This window comes from Stenella coeruleoalba (genome assembly GCF_951394435.1).
Source record: "Stenella coeruleoalba genome assembly, chromosome: 5".
In the NCBI taxonomy this organism is placed as follows: Eukaryota; Metazoa; Chordata; class Mammalia; order Artiodactyla; family Delphinidae; genus Stenella; species Stenella coeruleoalba.
In genome coordinates this window covers 10,230,671-10,245,121 of record NC_137150.1, presented here as the reverse complement: position 1 = coordinate 10,245,121, position 14,451 = coordinate 10,230,671, and the positions used below count along the sequence as shown (strand labels likewise).

The following is a 14,451-nucleotide window of genomic DNA, read 5'->3' as shown; positions in this document are numbered from 1 at the left end:
TCTCAGAGTGCAGCTCCCCATGCAAAAAGGTTAAATCATCCTCCATCTATGGAAAACATTCCATTATCACTGCATTTTTTTATTAAAGTAAAGATGCTTCCCTACTGTGCACAGAAAGCTATTTGCCCTGGCATTGTATAAATATTTGATGCCGGTCTTTTGGCAAAAGGACACCTTAACTTTCCAAGTTTATGCTTTACAAGAAGGATGTGAGAAAAGGAGATTTGCCCTATTAGCCCCAGAGTAAATTCTATGCGAAAACTGCTCTTCCCCTGCAGCCTCTGGGACACGAAGACTCCATCTAGCAAGCTACCCTTCAGGCTCACCCTAGGTGCTGCCCCTCTCCCAAGTCCAGCGTGAGATGCACACGCCATCGACATAAGGGGCCGATGCATGTGGTCTACTAGAAAATGTTACTGTTCTCCTTCTACAGGCTAGGATGGTTTAAATGCCCACACTGGCGTCACTGGCATAACAGATGTCCTTGGCCCCCTGAAACCCCTTTTCCCCACCAGCACGGCACTCACGGCACCACCTTGGCTCCAGGAGTGGCCTGTACCAACCGCATAGCCATAATCGCCCGTGTTATAGGGACGCACAGCCGCACGCAACCAATCGGACAATGGTGTGTGCAGCTCCCCCATCACCCCACAGCGAATCTGCTGACATTATCAAGAGTGGAGCAGGCCTGCTGCTTCTCTTGCTTCTGCAGCCCTCACTTCTGCTCTCGGCCTGCCTGCCTTCCTGCAGTCCCTGTTTGAAGCAGTGAATAAGTTACAGTTAGGGGCAGCCTGCAACTTCAGTGTCATTTATCAGACCAGATGACCAGATGGGGAGGAAACGCCCTGATTCTGTGCTCGCCAGCTATGAGGCCCTCTGCCAGGCACATTCGTGGCTTCTCATTGAATGCCTCCCCCCGCTGCAAGTTCTGCAAGGTTATCATTCCCTCTAAGTGGTGAGAAGATGGAAGGAAGCTATAGGCGTGAAACCATTTGTCCACATTCAAGCGCATACAAGGGCCTATCTCGACCTGAAATGTAGTTTGTGTGACTCCAAAGCCTATGCTCTTTCAACAGGTGACAGATATTTTATTTTGCTACCACGAGGATGTGCCAGGGGCTGTGCTCCAGCCGGGGGATGAGCAGCCTAGGCGCCCAGCCTCATGGAGCAGGCGTGCTCTGACCACTAGGCCGCTCTCCCTGCCCTCGTGTTTTGTGGCATCTCAGTGGGGTTGCAGTGAGATGGCCTTACAGCTTCTGTTTGGGGCCAAATCTGTGCAGAGGCCATGCTTTCCTGCATGGGGCAAAGAAAGAACAAAAATATGTGTGTAAATGGATAAGCTGTATCTATCAACACAAGGGACAGCACACAGCAGCGAGAAAAAAACGATCTGCAGTGACGTGTAAAAATGTGGATGAATCTAACAAGGAGAAGCCAAATGGAAAGAAGCCAAACAAGGGCAGACTCCACCCACATAAAGTTCACGCCCCACCTGTGACGCTTCCAGTCAGAACTGTGGTCGCCCTGGGGGAGAGGCATTGTGAGGTCGTGAGTGGGACTCTGATGGGGCTGGGATGCTGTTTCTTGATCTGGCGCCGGTTACATGGGTGTGCTCGCCTTGTGAAAACCCACTGAGCTGGACCCTTAGGACCTGTCTTGGTTTCTGTACGTGTGCTATACTGCAGGAAAAAATTTACTTAAAAGACGTGCCATGGATAGAAGAGAAAATGCATTTCATGGTGTAAGTGAAATTTACCCCTTACGCTATTCAGCGGCTCCTCTGAAATAGAAGCTACGCTTGCAACCACTAGGCCAACGTGCCTGGAGCCTGCGGTCGGACAAGGGAGTGGCCATGAACTTCCTGCAAGCTCATCCTCCCTTGCTCCCCCAGTCTGCAGGGGCCTGGTGATGCACACCCCAACACCAGCTCCCCCCAGCACTACGCATTACTGTGCAGCATCCGGAAACCTTTATTGGTCGCCTCCTGTATACAGTGCACGGTGGACAGACACTGGGACGCTAAGAAGCATAGGAAGCAGGCCCTTGCCCAAGGGCCTGCAAACATGTCTGCCTAAAATATGTGTCCCCACGTGTATTTTATTTAAAATACGTACATGTTTTTTACCTATGTATTTTGCAAATACAAGGTAATCTGGTTTATGTCAGGCATCAAAAATGTGGTGTAAATACCAAATGTTATTTGGATGGACGTGAAGCTGGGGCATCAGAGAGAGTCTTCAGGAAAACCTAATCTTTAAAGAGGTAGGAAAGGAGGGACTCCTAGGTACAATGTGTCTCCTGATGTGACACAGCTCGTCAAACACAACAGCATCTGGAATGTATCCTAGACCTAAGGCCTTAGAACTAAATTCCAGTTTATAGGAAACAGAGGCTGGAGAAACAAGATAACATTATGAGGCCCTGGCCGGACAAATCCAGAACACAGGGCATTCTAAGAGGCTAATAGGTTTATTTCAAGCAGTCAGGGTCATGAAGAACGACTCTTCCAGGTACAGGAGCGGTAAGCACGTGGTCACCGTGCAGTGCCTGTTGCTGGACTGGATTCTGGTTTGCGCTACTTGCTGCAAAGGACATTTCGGAAACAGTGGAAGACCTGTGAACGTGGGCTGAATAGAGATGCTGCTGCCGGAGGCGGAAGGACTGCCCGGCTAGGAGAGGGTGAGGGTGGGGGGAGGGGAGGGGGAGGGCCGGGGGCAGGGAGAGGGAGGGGGAGGGCTAGGACAGGGCCAAGGGCAAGGTCAAGGGCAGAGCAAGGTGGGGAAAGGAGGGGAGGGGGAGGGTAGACCAAGAGGGATGCAGAGCAAGGACGGAGCCAGGGGGACAAGGGGGGTGAGAGCAGGGCAAAGACAGCTGGTGGTGGCCAGTGATGGCAGCAGGGACTCTGCAGGCCTGGAAACCCTTGGTGGGAAAACAAGCTTCAGAAGGTGGGCAGCCAGCTCCGCCTCACCCTTACCCCAGACTCGTGGTACCCACCCGAGTCCTCAGCGGCAGCCGGCTCAGCAGAGGGTCTCCCTGCCCGGCCTTTCCCACCCTTGGGAAGCATAGATTCTGGCTTTTGTCTCACTGGCTGCAGTGTTTCCGTATGTCCATCCATCCTGCTGTCTGAGCATCCCCTGGGCTCATCCACGCTGCTGGCTGCCACCAGGTCCTGCTACTTCCCTAAGGGTGACTTTCAGCTCTCCCCTCCCCAGGGGTCCAGCGGGGGGCCTAAACCTCCTTTCAAACCTCAAACCTCTTTTCTCTCCTCGAGTCCCTTTTCCCCACCCACACTCTTCTTTCTTCCAACCACTTTCTTGCCACTTAGCAGCTGGGCACCGTGGCAATGACTTCAGTGCTCTGTGTCTCGGTCTCCACAGACGTAACGACAGTACCCACCCCACTCAGCCATGGGGATCAGAGGAGTTGCTGTGTGAGCTGCTTGGCCGAGGACCAGCACACAGGAGCCGCTAGGGGCGTGTTCCCATCATTCTGCTGCCCTTTCACCTATGCCTGAAGTTTACCAGACCCCAAGGCCACAGCCTCCCCAGCCCAGGACACCTGGGCATTCTCAGGAGGGACACCCAGGAGGCCACGAGCAGAAGCCCGACTCGAGGATGGTACAAGCCTTTCCATGTCCCGGGAGGTAAAGACTCAAAAACAGAAGATGGAGTCTTAACTGGATTATTTGGGCTAAACATCACCTTGCTTATGGGGCAAAGTTCTCATGCATTTTATGACCCTGTGGAAAATATTCTGAAGCACAAATGTCTAGTTAAGAAGACTGATGCTTTTCCAGATGGCAAACAGCTTAAAGATGTGCTCCTAGCTCTGCCAGGTTTATTTGTAAGGACACTAATTAACCTACTAGAAATAGGTTCTTTTTATAATGATGATTAGCTTGCTTTTTTTTTTTTTTTTTAATTCTGGGAAAAGAACATATGCATGTTTCCTCCCTGCCAACGGAAAGCCTGGGCTTTCCTAGAGCAGAAACACGCTAACCCAGTAAGCCCTTCTCCCAGGTCACACGCTCCCTCCTATCAGAAACGTCGGGGTGAAATCGCATTTGAATTTTGAGTGGGTTCAGATGCATTTTGTTCTGAGGATTTTGCAGCCGTCACCGGGACAGGGATGTGCAGCCATGGCAGCCCGACGTGTGGGCAGCCCTGCTGTGGAGCCGTCACAGGCTCAGCGCAGGCTGCTCGGCTGCACTTGCCAGGGAAAATTTCATGTTCTGTCTTCAAGGCAGGAAGGCTGGATTTCATGCAGCTAAAGCCAAGGGAGGATATAACAGCATTTCCAACACTCCAGTCAAATCTGAAGCAAGACTGTACACATTAGCTGTGTTTTTGGACTCAAGGTTGGAGAACGGGATTGGGGGAGGAGTGGAGGTGGTAACGGAGCCTTGGTTGCCAAAGGCAGAATGGCTAGACAGACGACGAACGGCAGCGTGAACTTTCAAGTTCAAGGTGTCCTCTCTTGGGGCTCAGCTCGCCTCTGACACGCGCAGGCAAGAGAGAAAACTTCCCCTTTGAAACCCCAGTTCTCCCAAGGTGGGGACATGACCCGTGGCTGCCTCGGTGGCTGCCATGTCCAGCACCTCCCTATCTATCTTTAAGATGTTAGTGCAACTAACATCAGTTTCCCAGGGAGATACGCAGTCACAGGGAGGCCCTCTGGGCCCAAGAGGAGATAAAAGGAGCTGTTGTTGCCACACCCGAAGACGGGCAACGGGGTGTCCCTGCAGGAAGCAGGGGGTGGAGGGTTCCTCCCTGGCCCCCCTAATGCTAATGACGAGGGCTGTAAACATCTGGCCCTAGCACACACCCTGGTGTTGGACGGTGCATCTTCAATAGGCCGGGACGACCCCTGGCTTCCAAGAACTCCGCAGGCACCCAGGGAAAGCCTCCTGGAGCAGAGGGAGTTTACTGACCTTGCCGCCAGGGAGTGGAACTGACTTCCTTAGTTGTATTAATGAAAATATACTCTAGAACTGCACTGTCCAATACACTAGCTATGAGCTGCACGTGGGTATTGATATTTAAATTAATGAAAATTAAATAAAATAAAAATTAAGTTCCTCAGTCATACTTACCACATCTCCAGTGGTCAGTGGCCACCGATGGCTGGTGGCTACCATACCGGACAGCACACATACAGAACAGCCCCGTCGACACAGCGGGTTCTACGAGACCGCCCGTCACCTTTCTTATGTCCTTCACCCATCCACAAATAGTCGTGGCCCACGATACCGTACAATGCCTGCTGCTACTATATGAACATACTAACATTAGATATTGCTACTAAGATAGGGACAAGGGACTCGCACTGTACAATGTTCTAAGATTTTGGATGATTGCACGTATGTACGTTCAGAATTAAGACTGATGTCTCTTCCAAGGATGCTTGTTAGCATCTCAAGGGTCGCAAGTCATATAGCATCCAAACTCTGTTCCTGACACTGCTAATTTTTAGAGAGAAAGCTGCTCAACGACCAAGACGCAGGGCTGTCAGTGCCCCCTGCCACGTTTTGCTGGGATCATCGGATTTGGCGTTACTTTACGTTTCACTTACTTCAGGATCCTGCTGGCTGGCAGCCCTCAGCCTGCACACATGCTGGCAGGTTGGCCCTACTCCCCAAATTGTCTCCCGGTTTCGATGCCCCTAGCAACTCAACTTGCCTTCGTGTTAACTTGAAAACCCTTTCTTTGCCTGTGACACGTCTCCCCACTTTGGGCAAACTTTCTCTCTGCCTTAGAAAAGCTGACACCCATAGCGCTACCCAGGCAGCAACCCCCCAGAGGGAATCCATTACTGGCAGGGCCACTGGGTGCCGAGAGACCCAGGAGCAGTGCGTATCCCCATGGAGCTTACAGAAACCAATTCGCTTCTCTGCAGTGAATTCCAAGATGCTGCTATGGTTGCTTCAAACTGTAACGGTGTCTACAAACAAATTGCACTTTGGGAGTGGCATGATCCTGGGGGTAATTAACAAACCCTGGGAAAACCTTTTGAAAAGGTTTTAAAAGCAACCTAGATGGAGGCCACCACATCACCAATGAAACAGAATTGCTCCCCCTTCTCTGTCATGTTAGAATAGACCTGGCTGACTCCTGCAGGGGTCGGCAGAACATGGCTGGTGAGCTTTACGGAAGATTCCTCTAGATGTGTTCATCAGAAATCAGACGCAGCATGCGGACCCGCCACAGAGCTTTCTGAATAGGGCAGGCTCTGAGGAAGAGGAAGCAGCAGAGTTCAGAAGGGCCCCCCGAGGGGTAGGCTGTGCCTTCCCTACCGTGGACCAAGCCGAGGGAGAAGACCGAGTTCACCAGGACGCCGCCCTTCCGGAAGTGGTCGCTCATGTGCTCCAGCCAATTGGCATCCAAACTGCTCACCGTCTGGCCATTCCTGGAGACCCGGAGGGGAATGGTGACGGGATAGTATTGCCGGCACTTCTGATGGCCCTTCGGTTTGTTGAAAAGGGCGAAAATCTCCATTTCTGTTGGGATTTGTAAAGACAGTAGGGAGAGAAGAGGTCAGATGGGGACATACTGCCTCACTGGGCCTGACGGGATCTCTCAGGAACCTGAAGAAGCGATATCAAAGGCCAAAGTTCTGTTAGGCGGCACTGTTACCTAATAATAAAACCTGATTCCGGAGACTTCCCTGGTGGTCCAGTGGTTAAGACTCCGTGCATCCACTGCAGGGGGCGCGGGTTTGACCCCTGGCTGGGGAACTAAGATCCCACGTGCCACGTGGTGTGGCCAAAAAGAATTTCTTTTAATTAAAAAAAACAAACAAACAAAAAAACCCCCAATTCTAAGCAGTAAGTTAGGGTGCCTTAAAAGTGACATGGACCTCAAAGGTTGAGTCCTAAGGTGACGGCCAACAAAAAAGTGGCACTTGTCATCTGCCTCTACAAGGATGAGGTCACTAGCCACTGCAGCCACCGACCTCAACACACCCTGAAAGGCGTTCAGCGTGGAGATCAGGAAGGAGGCCCTCTGTACTCTGAGAAAAACTGGCAGAGCAAGCCCTTAGATAGTCAGATATTTTCAGGAGAAGACACTATGAGCCCAATTCTTGCATCTCCTCGTATCTAGAAAAGCACTAAAATCATTAACAGTGACACCTGCTCTCGTGACTAGCAGCCAGCCTCCGCCAACATGTGTGCTCCACTGCAGGTCCCCCTTCACTAGAATCATGTCCAACACTGACCTTCTCCCCACCTCTCTGGAGCAGTTTCTCAGAACTATCTGAAACGCTGTCTCCCAGGCTACAGTCCTCATTTTGCCCCAAATAAAACGCACTAGCAACTCTCATGTTGTGCATTTTTTAGTCGACAGGACTTAGGTTTTGAATCTGGCATATAGCTGTTAGCTGGGATTCATTTGTACGGTTAGGTGTTTGAGAGAAGGACACAGTAGACATTTCCAGAAATTCATACAAAGGTGTGTTTTAGAAGAAAAAGCAGACATATTTTGGGGCGAGAGCTGGTCTTAAAAAAAAAAAAGTAAGTGCACAGAGGCACATAAAGACAAAAATACTGCTGTAATTCCTGGAACTTTGTACATCCCTGAACGGACTATTTATAAACCGCAGTGGTGTTTCCTGGGGCCAGACCCATAATACTTAATCAAGTCCATCAAAAATACATCATTGATATGTAAAAATAAATACATTCCAGTAAATGCAGGTTCCTGCCTGGAGTGGTAGGTCGCTCAAACAGCCAGGCAGGCCCTGAGAGTGAGGCTCTGCTTCCCGTCCCTTCATTTATAGCTCAGTTCTTTAAAAATCAATACTCACTACACCCGGCAGCTGACCCTCGCCTCCTGCGACACACGGTGCTGGCCGTGAGCGAGCAGTGTCAGCCTCCGGAAGCAAATACCTGGAATTTCAATCGAAGTCTGGAGGTCTATTTTTGCGTTACTCATTTAGTCAAGCAATCAGAGTCCACCCAGTTTAAAAAGCTTTGCTTACATAGGCTAGTCAGGAATATGCTTTGGTTTCCAAAAATATCTATTTGGATAATAAGAAAGTCCCCACCCTTCTTCCGAAGAAATATTTTAGAGGTCATAAACAATGGTTAACATCAGCAAAAAGGACAAAGGACATTCCACGCTCCTTGCAGGAGATACCTCGCCTAGACTCACATTCTGGGACACTGCAGCCCATATTTCAGTATTTCACAATTTTTCCAGGATCCGAGTACATTACTTTTTAAAATGGAGTCACTCTGCTTTATCTAAATAAGTGCACTTAAACAGGAAACTCTGCTTCACGACCATAAGGGAAAACACTACCGTTTGCCGTAAACAGGAGTGAAAGATGAGGCATGTTCACACCAAGAATGTCCATCCACGTAGCACCTCAAATTATCTCACAGGGCGACTGTATTCTGGGACAAAGGAAGGCTTTCCACAGCCCCAAATGAGCAAGCACCAGCAGAGACCTCTGGGGAGCATTGCTGGGCCACAGACTTCGTCGTCAGCAACGGTGAAGCCGACAGGGAGGCCTTTTCAAGCTATCCATGGGGTAGAGCCAGTTAGGAAGGAGGGGTCCCCATCTTCACAAACGGCCACCTGGATCTTCAACAACCACCGCTGGCCTGTTCATCATCTCCAGCCCAAATTACCTTTCTGGGTCCGCTTACCTGACTCAGGAAGCCATCTACAATCCAGCCAGTAAGTGCTTTCGCAGGAGAAATTAGGTCTTGGTATATGGAGCTAGCAATCCCTAGACTATTTCGTGACTTTCAGATACACACTTTAGGAATGGGGTCATGCAGACAGCACAGAAGGTTTGCAAAGGAGGGAAATCAAGCAATGGATTAGAGCTGGGGGGTGGGGGTGGGACAGGAAGTGATTGGGTGTTTTCCAGTCCAAGGTGCCAGTGGTTCAAATAAGACCTGCAGCTACTAAAGGCAAAAGAGGGTAAGTCATGCTTTAGCGAGTCCTTGACTGCATTTCAATTGCTTCAAAATCAGACCCTGTAAGCTTTTGGGTGCAAGTCGTTCATTTGGGAAGTAATCCCAGGAAACAGAGCGAGAGAGCAGGGACGAGAAACAGAGAAGAGCTGAAAGCCAAGGAAGGCTGCATTGATGAGCGGGTTACTGTCACGGCACCTGGGGACCTGACACACCATATACGCACACCCCATATTGCTCTATGAGGGGCAAGGAAGCCGGGCATTTGTCCTCAGGGATGGAGGCCACTCCTGAGGTGTTCATTCCCTGGGACATCTGCCCAGGCAGAGGCTAGGAAAGCTGTCCTCAGGTGACCCCAAGGTGGGCCAGAGCACCAGTCCCCATGGTCTGCTACAGTCAAGCACAAATGCATACGAATTATCAACAAAGAGAAAAAGAAATCACAGCCTCTGCACGGGAGGATGAGTGGGGAACTGAGAAGTGGCCCAAGTCCAAAACTACAGGACAACACTTGATCACACAGAAGGATCCCCAGTCACATGGCAAGACAAAACCACAACTTTCCCACACGCATGATGAAACAGAACAAGGGAAGGCAGAAGGAGAAGAAGCATGCTTGGGGGCGGGGCAGGGCAGGGGGAGACAGAGCGGGGAGACAAAGGTGGATGGTGGGGTGCCGACAGCGCCTCCTGCCTTCCGTCTGGATCCTCCCCAGGGAGGAGGACCAAAGCCAGAGCCAGAAATAAATTTTTCAGGAAGGAAAAGGAAAGGCTGTTGGAATCGAGAGCCTCCAAAGCATGAGCAGCAATGAAATATTGGAAGAAACCTGCTTCCAGATGCCCAAGCCTTCAGTAAACTCCTCTGTCCCGCTGCCTCCTTGGCCACAATCGTCTTTCTACTCACATGGAAACCAGCCAAGAAAAACTGTCCCCAAACGATGCCCTTTGATGTTTTAATATTCTGACTCTCCAATACATATCCTCACAGGAGCAGTCACCAGGGATTCCAAAAAGACGACCAAATTTGTTTACATTTTCTTAGCTGCTCTGTGACTCTGCCATGACCCCAGCTGGAAGATTTTTCCAGACATGGGACAGAAAGTCCCAAAGGAGGGGGAAGGCATTGTTTCTGAGAATGGCCGCAGGACTGGCCTGGCAGGGCACCCAAGGAGCTTCGAGACTGTTCTGTCTTGCACTTCTATTTCTGTCTCGTTGTCTTGCTGTGTTCCCCTGACATGGGGTGGGGGGGGGCGCGGGGGGCTTGCCTTGTGTCATTTAGATCCTTTGTGTCCAGAAAAGGTGGTAGTCCAGAAGACACGGCAGGTGCCACACCTGTGTCTGCTGGATTGACCTGAGCCAGACAAGGGCAAGGAGCTAGGTGGACAGGGGGAGGAGGGCACGTGGGCCTGGAGGCGGGGCCAGCTGGGCGCTGCCGGCCTGCCAGCCAGGTCCGCTCAGGCCTTGCCAAGCTCCTTGGGAACAAGGAGGAAGAAGGTAGATGCCCGGTTCTGAGGCAGGTGCCAGGAAGTAGGGACTTAGGCACGGGACGGAAGCCTGCAGTCTGTCTGCAGCTGCAGCCCCAGAGCGGTGGTAACTTGCAGGTAGCAGGTGGGTCCTGGCATCCCAGGGGACCTCCAGGCTGCAGGAAAGAAAGGGTTCAGAGTCTGGCTGAAAGCATGGGGCTCCCAGGGCCAGAGTGGGAGAAGGAGGCTGGCAAGTTGGAAGGCACAAGTGGGCATCAGACTTGGCCTGGGAGCCGGGCTGGGTGGGACCTCGGGTCTGCTGAGGTCACGGCAGGGGAGCTAAGGTGAAAGGTGTCATTGCGAAGGCGAGGCTGTGGCTGTCTCTGGGGGAAGAGAGGGCAGAAGGGCCTCAGATGCAGATCCCTGCATCTGGGAGGAGGCTGCTTCAGGCACCTCTGGGCCTGGGGGAGGCCTGCTTGCCAGGCCAAGCGTGGGACCCGCTGTCTGCACAGCAATCCACGGGGCTCACTTGTAAGGATGTCAGCGGCCCACAGGACGGGAATGCATTAATGAGGGCCACCACCACCGCCATCATCTCACATGACCCCAGCCTCCACGGGGGAACGGTGTCCCTTCTCTGCCCAGAAGCCTTAAGTGGATCCCCAGAATCACAAGCTGGTAAGTGGCAAAGCCAAAACTCTTCCAAACCCCCAATGCTGGGCTGTGTCCCAAATCTAACACGAGGCTAATTTCATCGGCGCATGGAAAGCGGGAGCTGACAATGACGATGTGCATGTGGGGGGGCGGGGGCGGGCAGGGAGGTGTTCAAGAGCTATTTGTTAATGGACTGAGTGAAAGGCCAGGAAGATGGTGGCAGATTGGGGGTGGGGGACAGAACCACAGGGTAGAACTATTCTGGGGGCTCCGGGACGGGAGGACAAGGGCAGGCTCAGGGGGCATCCCCCCAGAAGAAGCTGCCTGCCAAGGAGGCCTGCTGAGTAGAATCCCCCTCCAGAGAAGGTCACTGCAATCCCCGGCTCGGGTTCCTGGCTGCATCTGTAGGCATTTTAAGTGAGCAGGTGCAGGTAGGAAGGGTAACTCTTGGAAGATTTTGCATTATTATTTCGGTGCCAGTGAGAACCAGCTGACTTTGCGTGAACCTGTGTGGCCTCCTTGTTTCTCCTGCTCAAGTTTCAGCGACAGAGACAAGATGGGAATGCTGGAGGCCAGGAGAGAAGTGCTAGGGGTCCGTCCTGCGACACCTCCCTAACCTTGCCGTGCACTGGCCTGTCTGCGGGGAATGAAGGAAGCTGCCCTCCAGCACAGAAGTGCATGGAGAACGTGGCATGGGAACGCGGTCCTGTCCTTCCCAGGTGCTCTGCATTTCACCAAGAGGCTGGGGCAAGCTAGATGTGAGAAGGGAAGCAGCTTGCAGCAAGGCTCAGGTGATGTCTGCACGGCCTGACCTCAAACCTACAGGAAGTCCCCTAGGACGAGCAGGAAGAAACCCAGGTGGGCATGGGGAGCAGAACCCCTGGACCAGAGCGGTCCCTGCAGCCCGTGGGGAGGGGGAGGGGCGGCCTGCCCTGTTTCCAGATGAGAGCTCCCTGGCAGCCCTCCTGAGGAGCCTCTGCCGCACCAGCTCCCCCAGGCTCCTATAAAGGAAACAAATTAAAGGAGGAAAGGGAGGGGGAAGGAGGGAGGCTCCCTCTGGATTTTTTTTAATTGTCTTGCTGTGATTGCCTATTTAAGCCCACCTGGCAGAGAGAGGAGTAAAAACACTTCACCCTCCTTAGGGGGCCCTGAGAGAAAGGGAGGTGAAAGCTGAGTGAGCAGCGGGGAGGGGGCATGGGGGACGGGGCGGGTGATGGTGCATGGACTTCCCAGGGAAGGAAAGACTTCCCCGGAAAACGATTAGGAGAGAAGCTGGGGTCAATTGAGGGCTATGAATGGGGACAGGGTCCCTGGACAGCCGGCCTTCTGGGAGGCTGAAACTATGGTTGCTCAACTAGTGCTCAGACTAGGAGATAACATTTAACTCTATGAGGGCACGCAGGCGACTGTCCTTATCTGTGATACGGGGGTAGTAATAGCATCTTCTGTCGCAAAGCTGTTGTGAAGCCTAGTCAAGACACACAGGGAGCGCTCAGAACAGTTCACTCAGAGGGCTGTCACCATGACGACTGTCCATCCCCTGCAAGGCCACGCCTGTGCACTCGTAACCCCTGTGTGTTCACTGACTGATGGAAAAGACCCAAAGGTTCATTTATTCCACCAAAAGAGAAATAAAGGGTAACAGTGAGACCTGTGGCCTCCTGTGCAGAGAGATCCGTGCCAGTCTCACGAGCAGACAACGGACACACACAGCTGCCTACCGAGCAAGACTGGGGGTTGGGTGGCACTACAAGCCCCTCACAGCTGGAGTTCTCATGCTCTGTTAGGCTGACCACTTCCAGACACACCCTAACCTGCTATTCCTCAGCAGGAACTGATTTTCTCATAGAGAACAGGGACTTGGGGAAATGAGATGCAGGCCAAGACACTTGGGGTATCACGGGGGGCGGGGGTGGTCTCTGTGTGCCCAGCGATGGGGGGAGTGTCTGAGTGATCGAGGGAACAGTCACAGGACAGCAGGAGGGACCTGGGGCGGTGGGTCCCAGGACAAGTCTCCCCAGTTAACTCAACCCCAGGAGGCAGGAAGTCTGGAAGGAATCTTGGAGAAAAGTGGATTCTGGAACAAGGAATATCTGAAAACTCCTGAGGGGACCCTCAGTACCAAGAGCCCCCTTTCTCGAAGGCAGGGTTCTGTGCAGAGGTGGGGGCAATGGTCAGGACGACAGAGCCTGTACCCCAGTCACAGGAACCGCCACTTAGGAGTGCTTTAAACGCATCTCTCCTTTCACCTTTCTACAAGAAACTTTTTTTTTTTTTTTTTTACGGTACGCGGGCCTCTCACCGCTGTGGTCTCTCCCATTGTGGAGCACAGGCTCCGGACGCGCAGCCTCAGCGGCCATGGCTCACGGGCCCAGCCGCTCTGCGGCATGTGGGATCTTCCCGGACCGGGGCACGAACCCGTGTCCCCTGCATCAGCAGGCGGACTCTCAACCACTGCGCCACCAGGGAAGCCCAAGAAACTTTTTTTTTTTAATCCCTATTTTACAGGGCAAGGAGCTGAGGCACAGGAGGGTATCTTGCTCGGGAGGTGTGGTTCTTAAGCCCTCTGCTCCCTGCCCTCTCTCCTGGGGCCTGTGATGCCCTGAGCCCTCACCCTCCCGGGGCCTGAGATGGTACAACAGAGGGGCTCCAAGGAGGCCAGTCCTCCTTCTTGGGATTCAGCCCGACAGCCACGCAGAAATGGGGGATTCTGAAATAAGACTGGGCTGTTCCTTGGGAGGCACCCACAGGACCCAAACGTGCTCTCAGCTACTCTGTGGGAGCAGAAGTCCCCCAAATGAGCCTCTACTTCAGCACATATTTAAGAAGGATCAAGGCTTTCATGAAACAGTCCTAATCTCTCTCAGAACTGAGGCTGCTGCCAACCCCCCCTCCAAGGTCAACTTTGCAAACAAGCCCCAGAATTAACCAGCCCACAATTTTCTTTCCAGGAACTACTGACATAACAAGAAAAACTATTTCACCCTCTTCTCTGGCTGCACCGCGCGGCCTGAGGGATCTCAGTTCCCCGACCAGGGATAGAACCTGCATCCCCCTGGAGCAGAAGCGCAGAGTCTTAACCACTGGACCGCCAGGGAAGCCCCTCACCCTCTTTTCTATTCTCAAAGTATAAATAGTTCCTCGTCATCTCTAAGAGGCTAACTTCAAGAATTAGTATGTAAATAGTAACATTAACCAGGGAGATGATCCAGGAAGGCCTAAAGAGAAAGGCTTCGTAAGACCTATGGCCACCTCCTGTCAGTCTTGTCACTTGTCACCTCCCAAAGGCTAGAAGAGGCCACGCAGCTCACACGAGGGCCTGGCTCTCAGGAAATGGCTCGAGGCTAGATTTCCTGGAGAAGGAAGACGAAAGGGAATCACGGGGAAATGAAGAGAAACTTAGCTCCCTGTA

General features: G+C 52.4%; 1 protein-coding gene across 3 annotated transcripts in view; it reads right to left on the bottom strand.

Annotated features, from left to right (window-relative positions):
* RFTN1 (raftlin, lipid raft linker 1) overlaps positions 1-14,451 on the bottom strand; it is a 204,693-nt gene that overhangs the window by 48,225 nt on the left and 142,017 nt on the right. For all 3 annotated transcript variants that reach the window (XM_079921258.1, XM_079921259.1, XM_079921257.1), the window contains one exon: positions 6,293-6,496. In XM_079921258.1, coding sequence (XP_079777384.1) covers positions 6,293-6,496 — 204 coding nt within the window. The remainder of the gene's footprint in view (positions 1-6,292; positions 6,497-14,451) is intronic.